The 17205-nt window shown below is 38.3% G+C and overlaps 2 protein-coding genes and 1 long non-coding RNA gene across 17 annotated transcripts; 1 reads left to right on the forward strand and 2 right to left on the reverse strand.

The window, feature by feature from the left end:
- Positions 1-4559: 4559 nt before the first annotated feature.
- Positions 4560-5603, reverse strand: LOC121052487. The gene is made up of 2 exons (XM_040517661.1): positions 5143-5603; positions 4560-4677 (listed from the first exon to the last, which is right to left on the reverse strand). Exons 1-2 carry the CDS (start codon positions 5566-5568, stop codon positions 4621-4623), a joined length of 483 nt encoding a protein of 160 aa, XP_040373595.1. The 5' UTR covers positions 5569-5603; the 3' UTR covers positions 4560-4620.
- Positions 5604-5723: 120 nt separating this feature from the next.
- Positions 5724-11322, forward strand: LOC112200420 (DNA polymerase eta). Of its 6 annotated transcripts, none has more exons than XM_040517657.1 (13): positions 5724-5969; positions 6555-6675; positions 6775-6886; positions 6980-7150; positions 7779-7943; positions 8235-8348; positions 8466-8681; positions 8852-8957; positions 9038-9168; positions 9729-9801; positions 9889-10441; positions 10592-10700; positions 10775-11322. In XM_040517657.1, exons 1-10 carry the CDS (start codon positions 5894-5896, stop codon positions 9759-9761), a joined length of 1245 nt encoding a protein of 414 aa, XP_040373591.1. In that variant the 5' UTR covers positions 5724-5893; the 3' UTR covers positions 9762-9801; positions 9889-10441; positions 10592-10700; positions 10775-11322. The 6 variants fall into 6 exon arrangements, with proteins under 6 accessions (XP_040373591.1, XP_024197220.2, XP_040373590.1 ...); XM_024341452.2 differs by having other exon boundaries at positions 9889-10016; positions 10775-11319; XM_040517656.1 differs by having other exon boundaries at positions 9889-10700.
- Positions 11323-11472: 150 nt separating this feature from the next.
- LOC112200088 lies at positions 11473-16766 on the reverse strand. 10 transcript variants are annotated; one of them, XR_005810296.1, is made up of 9 exons: positions 15839-16766; positions 15693-15762; positions 15062-15144; positions 14592-14820; positions 14293-14377; positions 12664-13461; positions 12368-12418; positions 12141-12212; positions 11474-11957 (listed from the first exon to the last, which is right to left on the reverse strand). It is a non-coding gene; the product is annotated as an uncharacterized LOC112200088 (long non-coding RNA). The 10 variants fall into 10 exon arrangements; XR_002936151.2 differs by lacking the exon at positions 14592-14820 and having other exon boundaries at positions 11477-11957; positions 15839-16141; positions 16234-16766; XR_002936152.2 differs by lacking the exon at positions 14592-14820 and having other exon boundaries at positions 11477-11957; positions 15839-15918; positions 16009-16766.
- Positions 16767-17205: the final 439 nt, after the last annotated feature.

The following is a 17205-nucleotide window of genomic DNA, read 5'->3' on the forward strand; positions in this document are numbered from 1 at the left end:
CTTTACGGTAGGAAGCCATCTTTGTGACTTTACCGTTGATAAGGACTTCCGTTGTATAGTTACTCTGAGGAGCATTTACGTTTTATTTTGTTGTTGACAATTTAATTTCGTAAACTCATGTGTTGTGTGACTCTATGGGGCGAGTCAATATAGAATTTGTGGGTTCAGGGCATCAATATGTACTTGCATTAAAAGGGAATAAGTTTCTAAGTATTTTGTATTGATGGCTGAACATTTCACGCATATATAATTATGGGGTTATATATCGATTTATTGTGTATAAAATCAGGGGCGTGACAAAAAATATATATGTATTGATGGATTTTGTTGAGGAAACCATATATTGAGTGAGGTGTTGAGTTTTATTGTTTGAGAAATAATAAATTGTTGATCTGTGGAGATGTATTGATCTGTGGAGATCAATAGGTCATGGGGGTGACCATGGCATCTATTAGTGAACCACGCTCTTGTACCGGGTTGGTGGTTACTAATAGCATTAAATCATGAACCACGCTCTCGCGCCGGGCTGGTGGTTGCGATCAGTTAGAGCTCTAGTCTGTCTGCCAAATGTTGAGTGATCTTATGAGGGTAACGTGGAGTTACTTGAGACTCATAAGTATATATATATATATATATATATATATATATATATATATATATATATATATATATATGAGAGTGAGAAAGTGAGTTGTTTTGTGGTGGTCATTGTGAGATGTGATATTACTACATTCTATGCTTGAGTTGAAATTGTTAATTTAAATTTGTGCAATCCTTAAGTTTACTCATACGGGCTGTCAAAAGCTTACCGGGTTTGTGTTGTTGCAATCCCAGTACACTATTCAAACGGTGTAGCGGATAATCCTGTAGGGTGGTGTGATAGGAGCATTTTAATGCGACGTTTTAACTGCTATTTCCCTACATTTCCTGCGTTATTTCCTTAAAGAAACCCTGTTTAGGAAAGTTTACATTCTTTGATTGGGAAAGTTCCTAATTGTAGAAAGTTTCCGTTTTGTAGTTTCTATTTTCCATTTTTAGAAAGTTTCCATTTTAGTTTAAGAAAGTTTCCATTTCTTATTTTAGAAAGCTTCTATTTTCAGGTTTTTGGAATAAATAAGCTGAATTGAGTTCATAAATGGAAAGAGAAGCTTCATGAAGATGACATGGCAAGGAAATCAAGGAAGAGTTTTTAAAAAAGAAAATAAATTTTCCTTGGATTAAATTTGCCGTGTAATACCTAAGGAAAAACAAGGTGACAACGTGGGAATTAAAGATGATTGATTGAGGATTTCAAGGGGAGATTTTCTTGGGAGATTTTTATGGAAGGAAATATTGTTGGAGGAGTAATTTTGTGTGTGTTTGCCGTGATATGCCAAGAGAGAAACAAGGAAATGACGTGGAAAATCAGAAAATATAATGGATGGAGGAAATCAAGGGAGAGTTTTGAGGGAAAAGAGATTTTGTTGGAGAGTAATTATGTTGTCAACGTGAAAAGGGAAAGAGATAATCTTGGAAATAAATCAAGGGAGAGTTTTAAGGAAGGATAAAGTTTCAAAACAAGGCTAGGTTCATTCCCTACTTTCTCTAAATTCATTTTGACCGAAATTGGTGAAGTAAATCAGCATTTATTCATGATATTTCGGTAACTTCTCTCTCCTAAGATATTCTTGGCCGAAATCGGTGAAGGAAATAAGGATAAATCTTATTTATTTCAGCAAAAATATTAGGGAATTGTTTTACAAGGCTTACTTGGCATTCTACGATTGGTTGGACCACATCACAAAGCTTACTTGGCGAATTCTCATTGGTGAAGCAATGTGGAAATTTCTGATTGCTAGAAAGAGCCTTTGCCGTCCCCTATATATACCCTCTATTCTTGACGTCAAAGAGGTTCCACACACCTTAGAAAAATTCAGAAAATACACATTGTTGCCGTGAGCTTCTCCCATCTTCTCTCCATCCTCTAAAGCAAGCCACGGAGTTCAAGCAAGGCCGAAGGGAGAAGAAGGAGCCGTGACCTATTCCTCCACCATCCACCATTGAAGACTTGCTTTCAAGCTTCAAGGATCACAACGAAAATCATCCATCCTCATCTTCCATCCACGGTGTAATTCGACCTCTACTTTGTAACCTTTGTTTGAATTTCGTTGGTTTTGTTTTAGTTGACATTCATGATTGAACAAAGTTATTATTTCTGGAATTTTTATGATTAAATGAGAATTTCAACTCTTATATTGTAATTCTTAGTTGCTTTTGTGAGAATTGTTTGATTAAATTTGCTTAATTGATATCTTTGTATTTTAATCTTATGTGGTTCGAAACACTTAGGGTTTTCATATGAATGATGCTAGATTTAAGAACATGAATCAACTTTTTGTTTTGTGTAACTTGAATCGAAAGGTAGTAAAGGTTTTGGGCAAAAACCGAATTTAATTGAAGAGGATTGCAATTAGGTGGACTTTTTCATACTAAGTTGCACACTTGAGTTGATAGCCTTTCTATATGTGTAATGCGTTAAACATGTTATGATTATCTAGCTTTCTAGAGCTTGAATGCATGTTTGATAGGATTGATTTAGGTGCTTTCACTTAGGTTAATTAGCATTGAAAAGTAAAATATGGGAAATCGTTTGCTTTCTAACGTTTCACATGATCAACTCCTTTCTCATGACTTAGATGAACAATATTAGGGTTGAATCGAATTTGATTATAATTTTGGTTTTGATCTTTGTTTCTCTCATTTCATCCTAGTATTTGTGTTTGTATAGTTTTCTTTGTTTTCTTTACTTAGTTTATTTCCGAAAACCAAAACCTAAATCCCCCTTTAATTTCATAATTATGTATATACTTTATTTTATTTTTGTAAATAATATACTTTGTGTCTTTATTAATTGTTTAATTGTCCTACATTGACAGGTGCACCCTCAATCCCCGGATTAGATCGATCCCTACTTGCTTATGCTAATAATGATATTTATAGGGTTAAATTATGCGCTTGCTTTGAGCGTATCATGGTGATCGGGCTGCTTAGGGCAGTGGCATTCGAGTCACAGCATTATTGTGAGTTTCGTTATATTCAGTTCGAACTTTACAATTTGGAATTTGTGAGAGTGTGCTGTAATAAGAAATTTAGGAGTTGGGTATTGTAATATTGAGTGGTGTGAGGCGTGTTACTCTGAAAGAAAATTTTAGTTTGGTATTTGTATTTGTAATTATTCATGTTTCGGATTTGAATTGGTTATTCAAAATTCGGGGTGTGACACATACTTACCGGGTTTTGTGTTTGCAATCCCGGTACACTATTCAAATGGTATAGCGGATAATCCTGCAGGTCAGGAAAATCAGAGACAAGGTCGAGGTGTGTAGAACAACAGTTTGAATTTCAGACTTCCTTCCGGTGTGATTTTATTTCGTACCTTGTGAGTTCAACACTTTATTTTATTTGGTGTTGTAATGATTAACTCGTATGTTGGATGGCTACGAGATTTGTAATTCGTGTTGTTTAATGTTTGGTTTAAATGAAAAAAAATTCTGAGCATATGAACAGGTTAATTGAGTTTTCACGTTTCGGATTTGAATTTATTTTATTCAAAATTAGGGGCATGACACTTGAAACACTCTTCTAATTCTTTTACCAATTGCAAAATATGACCGATTGAGCTAGATCGACTTATCTTGTATATGAACATCCAATGTTAAAGTCAGATCAATCAGTTTTAGAACCCAATTGTCTTGTTGAAAACTATATGTACGTGTAACTGTGTAAGATCACATTATCATAAAAAAATTTAAAAAATAAAAATAAAAATAAAAATAAAAAATGGTAAATGCTAACCCGAACTACTAATGTTAAGTGAGCGGAGCACAAGCAAACATGGAACCAGCATATACGTTAGCAAAACCCTGTATATCTCTACTAATTTACGCAGCCACAGGGATATTAAGTTGGTTTTTTTTTCTCTTTGAAAAAAGAAAAGAAAAAGGGTTTTTGTCCATTTACACCATTTTTAGAGATTTTTTTCTCACTTACCCCACTAAGTTTTTTTAATTCCCTCTTACCCAAAACACTCTAAGGAGATCTTCCCTAATACTTCATTAAGATTTTTTTTTTGTTTTTATTATTTTTTTAATACCATTTTACCCTCACCTTTGTTACTTAGAGAGAGAGAGAGAATGGAAGAGAGAGAAACCATAGGGGACTTCGCTGGAGTTTCAGTCACCAGCCGCCGGATACCGGCCAACTTCGCCGAAATCCGGTGAGCGGTCGCCGGAATCCGATCACCGGCCGCCGGATTCCGATCACCGGCTACCACCCACCGGAAAGTTTTTTTGCCCCCAATAGACATCTATTGCCCCCTAATAGACGTCTATTGCCCCCCAATAGACGACTATCAGCCATGTATTGCCCCCCAATAGACGACTATCAGCCATGTATTGCCCCCTAATAGACGTCTATTGCCCACCAATAGATGTCTATTGCTCTCTAATACCCATTTATTTCTTAAAATTAAACAAATAAAACTTTGATTAAAGAAAAAAATGAGGAGATTACATCAATTCAAAACGTTTACTGCCCTCCAATAGACGTCTATTGCCCCCCGATATGCTCTGGGCACCCAAGTCAAAAGCTCTCTACATAGTTCTGAACAATTATGGTCATATTCTCATATGAAGTACCCTGCACAATCATCATAAACCAACAATATCTGCCAATCAAATCCAATCACAGAGCATTATCCGACACTAGGCATTGCCATTCCCATTCACGGGTTAAGGAAACTTAGTAACTCATACTAAGAAAACCGCAAGTTCTTCAAATAAGTTGGCATTTGCAAAACAAACAAAACTCATCAATAAACCAGCAAATACTTCAATGCAATTACATAGACGCTACTTAAACTAACAAAACTGAGCGAAACTAACCAAAATCAGTAATGAGTTCCGAAAGAGTAGAACCAAAAGCAATCGGTTTAGCTACTAACACAATTCCACATTTGCATTTCATAACAAGTTTTCAGTAGAATTCATAACTAATGTGAATCAGAACTGTACTCAGATCCACAACACTGAACAAATCACACTCATCTCCGAAATCGAAACACAATCAAATCAACAAACTCTACAATCAGATAAACCACTATACCTTGCCTCGCATCTTGTGGCAGGATATAGGGATGAAGAAGAGCTGAGCCTGACCCGGATCCTCGGTCTGAAACCTTCCCTTTCTAATATTCTGAAAGAAATATCCCTCACTAGAATATTTCCAGGTGAGCTTCCTCGGCATCTGGAAAAACGTGTTCTGATCGCCGTTTGGATAAATATACACCGTGAATTTCCGCTCCATTTCGGCGTAGTTCAACCGAACACCTCCGGTGAGTGGTAAATGTCCAAAAACTCTTCCTCTTCCTCGGGTGACAGATTGGAGTTGGAAGTCTCCTCTTGCCTGACGACGGGAAGGTCGATGGTTGAGGTGACGGAGGGAGGGGGAGGAGAGGAGACGGAGAAGTTGAGGGAGAAGTAGGCAAGGGAAAGTACGGTGAAGACGGCGAGAGTGATGAGAGATCCTCATAAGGAGAACATCGCCGATGACGCCGGTGACGACGATGGCTTGCCTACACTCATTGGGGGGCAATAGACTGGGACGTTGCCGGAGCCGGCGGTCAGAGAGAGAAAGAGAGAGAGCAGAGAGAGAGGGAGAGATCGGGATGAGGGAGAGGAGAGAGTGGCGTGATTGTAGATCTTTAATTAGGTTGAGGGCAAAATGGTCATTTGATGTCAAATTGTGTATATGGAAACAAAAATTTGTTGCCGGAGTAAGTGGGATAATTTTTACTATTTTTACTTGACCCAAAGAAAAAATTGATGGAGGGAAAAGAAAGAAAGAAGAAGAAGAAATGCCAGTGGCAAGGCCTGAAACATCCGATTCCAGAGTCATTGCTCATGTAGGTATGGACTGCTTCTACGTTCAAGGTTCCTTCAATTTCTCTATTTTCTCCACCCTATTAGGGTTTACAATTGAGTAAAATGGCAGGGATGAAATTCCAATTTAAGAGATACCCATTTCGATTTTCTGGTTAAAGCAAATATCTTTGGGATGCCCATTTATAAATGTCGTAGCTTTGCTTGAGAAGATTGAAAACCATGGGATTTTTTAGTGTTTTTGGAGTTGTGTTCATTATACTCATAATCTGTGATTGTAGATTGCTATGGACTCTTGTAATTTTTCATTGTTTCTTTTTTTAGTAAGGAATTACCTTCTTGATTTGACTGGAGGGCGGAAATCCAAGAGATGACAACTAACATAAGCAAACAAATTCATATATGTTGAACTTTTTGGCATACTAATTTTGTTCTCCAAAACTGGTCTGCTAGTCTTTCTGAATTGTTACCTTTATCGGCTAATATGTTGATAGACAGTTCATGGATTTGCAATGTAATGACTAATGGCTAACACTGTTGGCAACTCCTGGTGGTGGAAGATTTTTGATCTGATTGCCCCATGTTTGCGATATTTAAAATGTGTTTTGCAAACTAAAACTGTGCTTTACTTTACGGTGGAACAAAGGAAAAATCCGGAGTTAAGGGGCTTACCAACGGCTGTGGTACAGTATAACTCATGGCAAGGTGGGGGCTTGATTGCTGTCAGCTATGAGGCCCGGAAATATGGTGTGAAGCGGTACATATATGCACTAGTCCTTTTTTTTTTTTTTTTTTTAATTTGTAGACAACCGTGTTTTGTTTTTGTCTGAGACAACAATGATGGCATGTTTTGCAGTTCAATGCAAGGTGCTGAGTCAAAGAAAGTCTTCCCAGAAATTCAGCTGGTCCAAGTCCCTGTAGCACGTGGTAAAGCTGACCTGAACTCATACCGGAATGCAGGTTCAGAGGTCTCTAGTGTTCGAGAGACGTCAATTTCTTGAGTTCTTTCTAGTAATCCGCATAGAGAATTGAACTCATGGTGAACTTTCTTAAATTTGTAGGTGGTTTCTATCCTATCAAGGAAGGGTCTATGTGAGAGGGCTTCAATTGACGAAGTGTATCTTGACCTTAACGATGCAGCAGAAACCATGTTAGCTGAAGCTCCTCCAGAAAGCTTGGAAGAAATTGAGGAGGAAGCTCTCAAGTCACATGTTTTGGGGCTCGATAATGAGGTTGGGTACAATGGCTTTGGACATGTCAATACATTTTGTTAATGTATTTTTAATGCAAACCTGCATTTGCATTATCATTTCGAACTTAAATGTCTGAAGGGTTGACAGAGATATATTCATTAATTATACAAAAAAAGGACCATAATCTGATAAATAGGTGGTTTCGTTGATGTCTTTGATTGTGTGCATATATGGAATAGAGAAGCAGAATCCATCAAAAGTTCACGCAATGATTCTCTTTCTTTCATTTTCCCTTTTTTTTTTTATACAAATCCATCAGTTTGCAGAACACAACAACAGAATAGTTAGCATCTAGGTACCATAATTCATTCCTCTGGGTGGGGTGTGTGTTTATAATTATTCACTTTTTGAAATCTTATCAGAGGTAGAACTATTCACTGACCCCTGCAAGAAAGGGATATTTAGGAATGGTTTCCCATAGGCGTTCACGAGAGAGAAATTGCAGTTTTTATTTTTGTTTCTTGTCATTTAACTGATGTTCAATATTCACTGCATCACTATCCTATGAAAATACGTATTGAGAAATGTGAACTTTGCTTCCCCTACTTTTAAGCTTGTTCGTTTTGCATCAGAAATAATTGTGACACTTATATTGGTTTTGATGCAGGACGGAAGTGAAGCCAAAGAAAATGTGAGGAAATGGCTTTGCAAAAGCAATGCTGATCTATGTGATAAGCTTCTAGCTTGTGGGGCTCTCATTGTTGCAGAACTTGGGTTGCTAGTGTTGAAGGAGACAGAATTTACTTGTTCAGCTGGCATTGCTCATAATAAGGTCTAAATTGAAATTGTCCTCAGTTAAAATTTTTTTTTTTTTCTTTTCCTTACAGGGACTGTTTTGTGTCAAAGAAACTTGCTTTTATAACGAATTTGGTCTTTTGTGCTCTCAAACTCAGTCAAGCATAAGACATTCAGAAAACCCTTTAAATCACTCCTTTGCCTGAAATAGGGATGCTGTAGAGAGCCACCTTATTAGTGTTAATGTGTTATGCATGGAACATTATGTTGATTCTAGAAGATATCATCTTCACTGGCCCTCTTACCTGGTGTCTGTCTCTTTGTGCAGGTTCAACACTGGCTTAATGAACTATGTGAAGATCTGAGTGAACGTCTTCAATTGGACTCGGATGAAAACAAAAGGATTGCTCATACGCTAGTGCTGCATGCCACAGCATACAAGGTGCCTATCAGTTCTCTATTCTGATCCTCTTTTTTCCCACCATTCTTTTACTCACGAATTTAGATATTTATCACTTCTTTTCATTTTATTTTGTCCTAATCATGAGTTATCCATCAGGCCAGTGATTCAGATTCACAGAAGAAGTTCCCTTCTAAGTCTTCTCCCCTAAGGTATGGGGCTGCCAAGATACAAGAGGATGCTCTTAGCCTCTTTCAAGCTGCATTATGTGAATACTTGGGTTTGTACACAGCTAAAATTCAAGGAAGTCAAAATAACCGATGGGGAGTAACACCCCTCTCCGTTTCAGCAAGTAAAATTCTTCCCATACCATCAGTAAGTATACAAAAACTTGATTCCTAGTATATTCTGGCCAGTAGAGCATGAATTGTTTTTACCAGAAATCCGCATTGATTTCTAGGTCTCTCTCTACTTTTGGTTGTCTAAATATAGGCAGAAGTGACAAAACATGTTAGTTAATATCTTACAAATGTGCAATATGGCAGGGAACAGCTTCAATTGCAAAATACTTTCATGGTCATCAGCCATCCTCTTCCAGAAAGCAATCACAGGATAATTTCATAGAAGAATCTTCTCCCATGCCGCCTTCAGGTGCTTCTGAACTGACAGTATCTTTTGTAGTTTATTCTAGTGTTGATTGTCATTTTCTCATCAATGAATTGTGCATTTAGGTAATGAGAACTACTCGGAGGTGAATGTAACTACACCACAAATTGAGTTCCCTTATAAAGAAACTACGATCAAGTATGCTGTGCCTAGTTTGCATCAACTGGAAGGCAAAAAGGATTTGCTGAATGACCAGGTATTTTAGTTATTTTCGAGTCATCATTTTGATGAGATGCCTAAACTATACCCAATGAATTTTTATATTGTGAATGTTAACTTGTTAAGCAACCTAATATATTATGTACTTACCATAAGAAGTATTTTTAGATCCAGTTTCTGTTTTAAATTACTATGATATGATGGGGTAGTCTTCAATCTGTATTTCTGTATGTTATGGATGTAAAAAATACATATGTTGTATGAACTGGCTTCCTAGTAAGGAATAAGCAATTCACCAAGATGTGGCACTTTTTTCTTTCCTTGTTGAAACTAAGGAGGCTCTTCTATTGTGATCTTTCTCTGCATGTGTTAGTTTTCATTCTACAGTACTTTCTTTTTGCCCATTTTCTTTGCGCAATTTAGTTACTTTTCCATCGAATTGCTTCACATGCATCTAGGAATCCCCTTTGGCGTGCTGACTTTTCTGTAATATGTAATGGATATGCTATGTTTACTGCATTCATATGATCTCATGATTCATATGTAAGTTCCTCTGCTAGTGAATATGTTAATGATATTATCTTCTTTCATGTGCAGAAACCATGTTGCTCTCCAAAAAATCAGGGATAGGATGATTTCACCCAAGGAAGTTTACCATCGTCAATCTCAGGTATTGCACTGCACTGGATATCAATCTTGGTTGGCCCAGGTGCTGCTCTATTTTCCCTTTCATGTTATGACCAAGATTGCTATGTAGGGAGTGAACTCTGCTCAGGAGTGAATCAACGTCAACTAGTAAAACATGATTCTCGTGAAGAACCTTGCCTTGCTGCAATACCTGGTTCCAATAGACAGCAGCAGAAAAGGAAAACAGTGAAAGACAAGGTTCACGTACCCCTTTCCATCATATCTTTAATAAGTTCTTTGTGTGTGGTATTTGCAATGCTGTCAACAGGAAATTCTAGATACCTTATAAATTCTTTACACCAAGAGAACGTTATCTGAATTTAATTTTAGATCATTCATGTTGCGATATCAGGCAATTAAAAACAAGTATTTACCTTGAAAGGGTCGACTTTTGTTCTTTATATGACTGGCAAAACTTGGAATGTGCTCATGTGAGCATGCTTATACTCTTATACCTTTTCCTTTCATTGTTTCACCTCTTGATGATCAATTTTAGATTAGAACAGCAAGTCGAGGGGAAATGTTTAGAACTTTAAGATCAAGGGTAGGCCAAAGAATCTCTCAAAATCTTGACTTCAAGGTCAACCGGGACGACTTTGGAATTAGGCGAAAGCACGCATCAAGTAATTACTTCAGGGCCTTGTAGGAACTAGGAAATTTAAGAGTGAAAACACCATGCAACAATAGAAGTTCTGTTCATGCTTCATAACCGAAGTGCTCGTATTTTGGCTTGCAGAAGTTTTCTATTAACTTTTGGTTGATAATTTGTGCAGGGAACATCTTCAATATTGAGATTCTTTAACAACCAAGATTCATCTTCTGCTCCCCGAAAGCTGGAACATGTTGAAAATACTGAAGATATTAAACTGCCGCTATCTGCTGGTAAGTTCAGTGTTCCATGCCTCTCTTTCTCTCTGCCTCCTGCAGTCTGTTTTTAATGTTGAGAAACTGTGCAGGTCCTCAGTCTAGAAGTGATAATTCTTTGGATCACAATCAATTGTTGTCAAAAGAAAGGCCTTTCGAAGAAACTGGGACTTCTAGTGCGCCTAGTTCAGCTCAATTCGAGCAAAGAAGGGGTGTATGGAGTTACAATACTGACGAGATTGGCCCCCCTGTCATTGAGGAGTTGCCACCAGAAATTCAACAAGAAGTTCGTGCCTGGCTCAGGCCTCACAAGTGGCAAAATGTAGTGAAACAGGGTTCTAGTATTGCCGATTATTTCTTACCCACAAGGAAAGCATAGATATTCTTCTGTAAATAGGCGTTTATATGTAAATCCAAGAAATTTGTACAGAATCCAAGAACCTTGCAGCTTTGGTATGCTGGAGCTTTATCATGGCAGCTCTCTGCCTCTCTAAAATGAGGTTTACGTGGTAGAGCAGAAACTGAAATGAAAAATATAAATCATTAAAGATAAGGATGTCCGATGTTGCAATGTCAGTGATTCCTTCTTCATGGTAGCCTTCATTTGTATGCTAATTATTGATTTGTTATTTGAACTTGAACTCTATAAATCTTGTGCGTCTGTTTAAAATGTTGTCATAGTCAAATTGTTTAGACATGATCCTTTCCTATTAGGATTAGTAAAAACTAAAAAGACTCCATTTAGTTGAGTTTTTACTATTTATTCATTATCAAAAAAAGGGGAGGAGAGTTTCGAACTTGAGATCTCTACCAAATTGGTTTCAGAAAGTCTCCAATTTGAAAGCTAAATAGAAGGGCAAGGAGCAAGTCAATATGGAGACCTTCAAGAATAGAACACCAACAGTATGACGAGGTTTTAAGGATACCAATTTAAAGTAAACAGAAAGAAATAGGGATTTAAACATAACGCCTACTTGAAAACCCTTTATATATAAACCATTGAGCAATACTGTCGAGGACAATCCACTAATGCCAAAACCCTTTTAACATAATCTCCCGTATACTCTCCTTGCCAATATAATTGTATATATCAAAAACAAGCCCGTGCTTCAGCAACATCTCCATTCTACATTTTAGCACTATCATTGTCCTTGTTTTGAGACTGAAGACCACCATCAGAACCAAATGACAGACTTTGGAGTTGCTTATCAGTAGCAGGTGTCTTTCCCTTCTCTGTAGGGTGTGGCGTATTGCTGTGGGCACCCTTCTCACCATCTGTTAGGAAAGAAGAAGAAGAAGAAATTGAACTGATCAGCAGCAGTCTAGAAAAAGACAATGCATGGATACTAAAACAAATTGGAAACTTTTTACCACAACACAACAATGCTGAAGACTCAAACTCCTTAAACAACAGGCAAAAGTAACAGCAAAAACTGACATTTCAAAATGTGGAAGTACCAGTATCTATCTTTGCCTTCTTAGCAGAAACTGGAGTGCATCAGAGGCTTGGGCTCTTCTCTTAGATCCAGGCTTTAAGATTGAAAACAAAGAAAAAAGACAAAAATCAATACACCAATGGTAAAACCACAAGGAAATGAATTGAATCCTCATAGAAATCTAGTGAAAAGAACTCAATAAGTACCCAGATCAAAAACAATTAAAATAAATAAATAAATAACAAGTACCTTCTTAGGGGTAGGGGTTTCATCATCTTAATCGTCACTGTCATGATCATCCTACAGAAAGGTAACACAACATGACAACTATTCCAACATTTATCAAAGTGCAATAAAGAATTCACAAATAAGAAATTTGACAATCAAGTTCTAAACAGAGCAGTAAGTGAAAAGGATTCAAAACACAGCAGCAAATGACTGAACTCCTTTTTTTCTTTCTTTTTTCTTTTTTCAATGGATAGAAAGAACAGAGCAGGGCAGGTTTTCATGGCACAATCAAACTACAAATTAGATAAGACAGATACCTCTGGGGCATCGTCTTTGACAGCATTGCTCTTAACTGAAGCTGGCTTTGCAGGCTCCTTCTGAGATCTCAAGACTCGTCATTTGACTTTGTTTTTGATACTAAACATCAGAATTTGATATTTTCTCCGAACATGCAATCGCCTATCCAAATCCACCTTTGCACCACTGGCAAGAGAGATATGGGTGGGTGGGTTCTTCTTGACCCGCGAGGTGATATTTGGATATTTATTGATTAGGTCATTCTGGGGGTGGGACTGTATTAAGAAAAGAGACGATAAAAAAATAAAAATAAAAACTCTCATCATCCTGAAAACACAGATTGAAAACTAAAGTGGTTTGCGTCAACGTCCCTCGCATCCTCCTTTGCACCACTTTCCATGACAAATCTTAACACACCATAATAGGCCCTGCGAACATATAGGCCTCCGAGACTCAGCCTGGGCAGTAGAGCAAAGGCTTCTGTTCGTGTTCTTTGAACTCTTGCAGAGTTGCAGATTTGGTTGAACTGTGTTGTCACACCTCGAATTTTGAATAATCAATTCAAATCCGAAACATGAATAATTACAAATACAAATACCAATCTAAATTTTTCTTTCAAAGTAACACGCTTCACACGACTCAATATTACAAAAGCCAACTCCTCAATTTCTTATTACAGCACACTCTCACAAAATCCAAATTGTAAAGTTCGAAATGAACATAACAAAACTCACAATTTACAAAAACTGTAAAACCAAAACAAATACTCTAACCCGCACGATCACCGCCCTGATTTTCCAGACCTGCAGGATTTCCCGCTGCACAATTTGAATAGTGTACCGGGATTGCAACAACACCAAACTCGGTAAGCTTTTGACAGCTCGTGTGAGTAAACAATAAATAAACGGTTGATTTTATTTAATCACAAATCAATTAACTCAACAAACAACCAATATCACGTCTGCAAGGAGACATCAATCCACTCACGGAAAATCACAAGGAATACATTTTCACAATCCTCAAAGTCACAATACACCACTTTGGTCCTACAAACACTCAACCCCACATAACACCACTTTGGTCCATCTTGACCACACGTTAGAGCTCTAACTACATCGCTACAGTCACCTTGGCCTAGGTGCAAGTAAACGACATATTCCTAGGTTAACTTAATAACCCTCGAACTTTGGGCTCTCAGCCCTCAGAACAATATACTTATTCCCAGGTAAACTTAATAACCCTCGAATGTGGTGGCCCGAGGGAGGGGTCCCACAGCGCCGCGACCCCGAGCCAATGAGAAACCGACATGTCACGAATGACACCCGATAACTCATCTACCCGAAATCGCAAGGCCTTTTTGGTTCAAACTATTGGTTTACAAAACACTTTCTTGGACAAGTCGTTATAGCAACCAAACAACACACTTTCCAAAGCGGAATTTGAAATGGGCTAAGAGTTTTGGGCTTGCAATCGGAGCCCAATTTGGAAAATAAAACAAATCACTAAGTAACTACAGGCATGGGAGACGCGCCCCAGGGTTACGGGTCTCCCGGAATTTTTGGTAAGCGAGTAAATAATAAATAAATAAATTAGTAAGAAAGTAAATAAATAAGTTACTTCGAAATCCGATAATGGACCCAAAACCGTACTTTAGTAAAGACAAAGAGGAATACGCCAAGCCGGGCCATGTGCCTCTCCTATACGTTTCCCGACCACATGCTCAAAACCTGCACACTGTTGTAGGGGTGAGTTTTCGTCCTCGCATGCCCATTAGGGGCCGACCCAACCATGCTAGGTTTGAAAATAATAATATACTTGAAAATATTTACTACATAATATTGTGCACGTTTATCGAAAATACTTTATAAAGAGGCAACCACAAACATTTATCGCTTTTATAAAACATATGCAGTATGTTTCACATAACTTGGAGCTCCGAGATACTTACCGGCCGGCTAAAATAAAACAAATCGGTGACCGACCTGGTTCATCCTGAATTCGAGAACCGGCCAACTACTCTGTAGTACTTCTGACTAAAAGTAGCGAAAGTGTCCATTTCCTGGCCCTGAGTCTCCAATGACTGGTTCACTGTCTATACTTATCTTTCCTTGACAAACATAGGGGCACGGCCCCCTTCGGAGGTTCACGGTTATCGACACCGTGGGATCCCTAGGAATCTACGCGTCTAGGTCCCATTCACTTTCAGGTCACAAGTATAAACATACAAGGGTACAGTATCTCAACATGCAAGTCTAGCCTCGATTTTCGTAATTAGCAATTATCAGTTCTAAAAACACATGTATCACGAGGCATCGACTAATGAACAACCAAAAACGTTCTTGCAGGCAACATACTATCTTAGTATAGCATTCTACATATACTGAAAAGCCTCTAACAAGGAAGGGACAGCTCACCCACCTGGAATTGGAGTGCTCATCCACATTCAGGTTCGTTCTCGACTTTCGATCATTTGTTCAAATCCAAGTGCACACTCTCGAGTCCTTTATAATAAAATTAAACCAATAAGTTACTTGACTTCATTATAACTCGACTCAACTAACCGAGCAACCAAAACATTTACTTAATTTCCTTATAATCCACCGGATTATCCTTTAATCGAACAATGATCTAGAACTTGTGTTTGTACAGATCTTCCTTTAATAGATAAATTCTATTACCCATTTCCAAATAATCCAAATGACTAATGTAGCATTTGAATCATTCGAGATATGGCGATTGTATTTGACACTTTCACCTTCATTTCTTTACCCTTTTTACTTTAAGAAAACAAATGGCAAATTCCATTCCCGAACGTTCTACTAAAGACATTCTTATTTTACACTTCAACATTGATAACGAATTTTTGCTAATTCACAAGACCAACTTCCTCTATACTAAACTGATTTCATCTTTTTCCTCTAACATGCAAGGTTTCCAACACAACTCAAACAACAAGTACCACTTTCGTTTCTAATATTTCACATAACCATGATTTCACCGAGTACACACAATATACGGCAAAAACATATCCAAATACCTAAACCCTTACCATTCTTCTTTTCCAAACTAGAAGTCAATTCCAATTGCTGCAATTCCAACATCACCAATCATTCAAATTCCTGGCAGACAATATACCATCAACAAATAACCTTCAACCAATATTTCACATCCAAAATAGAATTCGAGGTGCTTAACCATTTCTTGACATCAATCGAATTGACCCAACAACTTCTCTTTTCTCCAAAACTTCACAGAATGCAGAAATCCACCAAATCCTCACATAATTCAAATAAACGACAGAATTATGACCTTTAATTCAATTCTTAACCAAACTCATACCCAACACTGAATTCTTGAATTCTTACCTTCCCAATTTCAACTGAAATTAACCCGGCAGCTCCTTCTCCTCCAACACTCCAAAAACGCAGAAATCCACAACCCCTCCAGAATCCGTATTGAGCTCCTGTCTCCATTCACCTCTGAGCTTGGGGTTCCAAACTCCAATCCAGAAAATCTAAGTTAGAAACCCACTTCTTTGCGAAATTAAACAAAGGCCTCAACACTAAACAAGGTGACGAAATCGAGCTTACCAGACGAAAGAGGTAAGTTAGTGGCTCTCAAGGCGGTGCTGGGTGGCTCTGGTCGAAATCAGAGGTCCAGGTTAGGGGCTATTCTTCTAGACCTTGAGGTGCTGACCCCAGGTATGGTGGTGGTTTGGCTCTTTTCGGATTGGAGACCGGAAAACAAAGACATGGGGAGCCGAGAGCTCCGGTGATGTTCGAACGGCGTCGTCAGGCATCGGTGGGCAGAGGGGCTTCGGGGTTTTGCTCCGCCTTGCTTGCTGAGTAGAAGGATGGCGGCAGAAGGGCAAGGAAATCGCCGGAAACTGGCGAGGCTCGAAGAACAGTGGTGTCGCAGCCGTGGGTTGTCGAGGTGGAGGCTACCGACGGTGCATGTCGGTGATTCTTGATAGGTTTAGATCAGAATTGGGTGCTGGTTCGATTTCTGGTGGCGGTGTTAGGAGGTGGCGGCTGGAACCGGTGTTTTCCGGTGGTTGCAGAGGGAAGAAGAGAGAGTGTCGGGGGGAGAGAGAAGAGGACGCGGCTGGGAAAGGAGAAATGGAGAGAATGAGATTTTTGGGGTTTTCTATTCCTATTTATACTAGCGCGTGAGAAATGTCGAATTTGCCCTCACGTCAGATTATGTAATACTCCCTGCTGATCGCTTTCGGGTTTTCGGGCTCGTAACTTTTATTCGTTTTTCACCAACGATTTCTCTAACGGACTCAATATTCAAATTCGCTACAACCCAATTCGTATCCTATTCCAATTTACTTCGACAATTTGTCTCGATAAATTCTAGTAACAATTTAGGCCCAAACTTAAATCACATGGCCCAAATTAAAGGATCTCGTCACCAAAGAAATCTTCGAACTTAACTCCTTCACCTGAGTGACTTGTGAAAAAAAATCTTATTGGCTAAAAATTTGCCTTCAAAAATTAAACAAAATTTTCAGGGGCTCACATCGAACTTTAGGCTCCCAGCCCTCAGAACAATATACT

This window comes from Rosa chinensis, chromosome 4 (genome assembly GCF_002994745.2).
Source record: "Rosa chinensis cultivar Old Blush chromosome 4, RchiOBHm-V2, whole genome shotgun sequence".
Lineage (NCBI taxonomy): Eukaryota > Viridiplantae > Streptophyta > Magnoliopsida > Rosales > Rosaceae > Rosa > Rosa chinensis.

Bases quoted from the DNA above. Each gene is read 5' to 3' on its own strand.
- LOC121052487 (XM_040517661.1), bottom strand. From the start codon at position 5,568: ATGAGGATCTCTCATCACTCTCGCCGTCTTCACCGTACTTTCCCTTGC. The intron at 4,678-5,142 runs GTATAGTGGTTT...ATGATTGTGCAG, and splicing joins GCCACAAGATGCGAGGCAAG to GGTACTTCATATGAGAATAT.
- LOC112200420 (XM_040517656.1), top strand. From the start codon at position 5,894: ATGCCAGTGGCAAGGCCTGAAACATCCGATTCCAGAGTCATTGCTCAT. The intron at 6,676-6,774 runs GTACATATATGC...CATGTTTTGCAG, and splicing joins CGGAAATATGGTGTGAAGCG to TTCAATGCAAGGTGCTGAGT. The intron at 8,958-9,037 runs GTGCTTCTGAAC...TTGTGCATTTAG, and splicing joins TTCTCCCATGCCGCCTTCAG to GTAATGAGAACTACTCGGAG.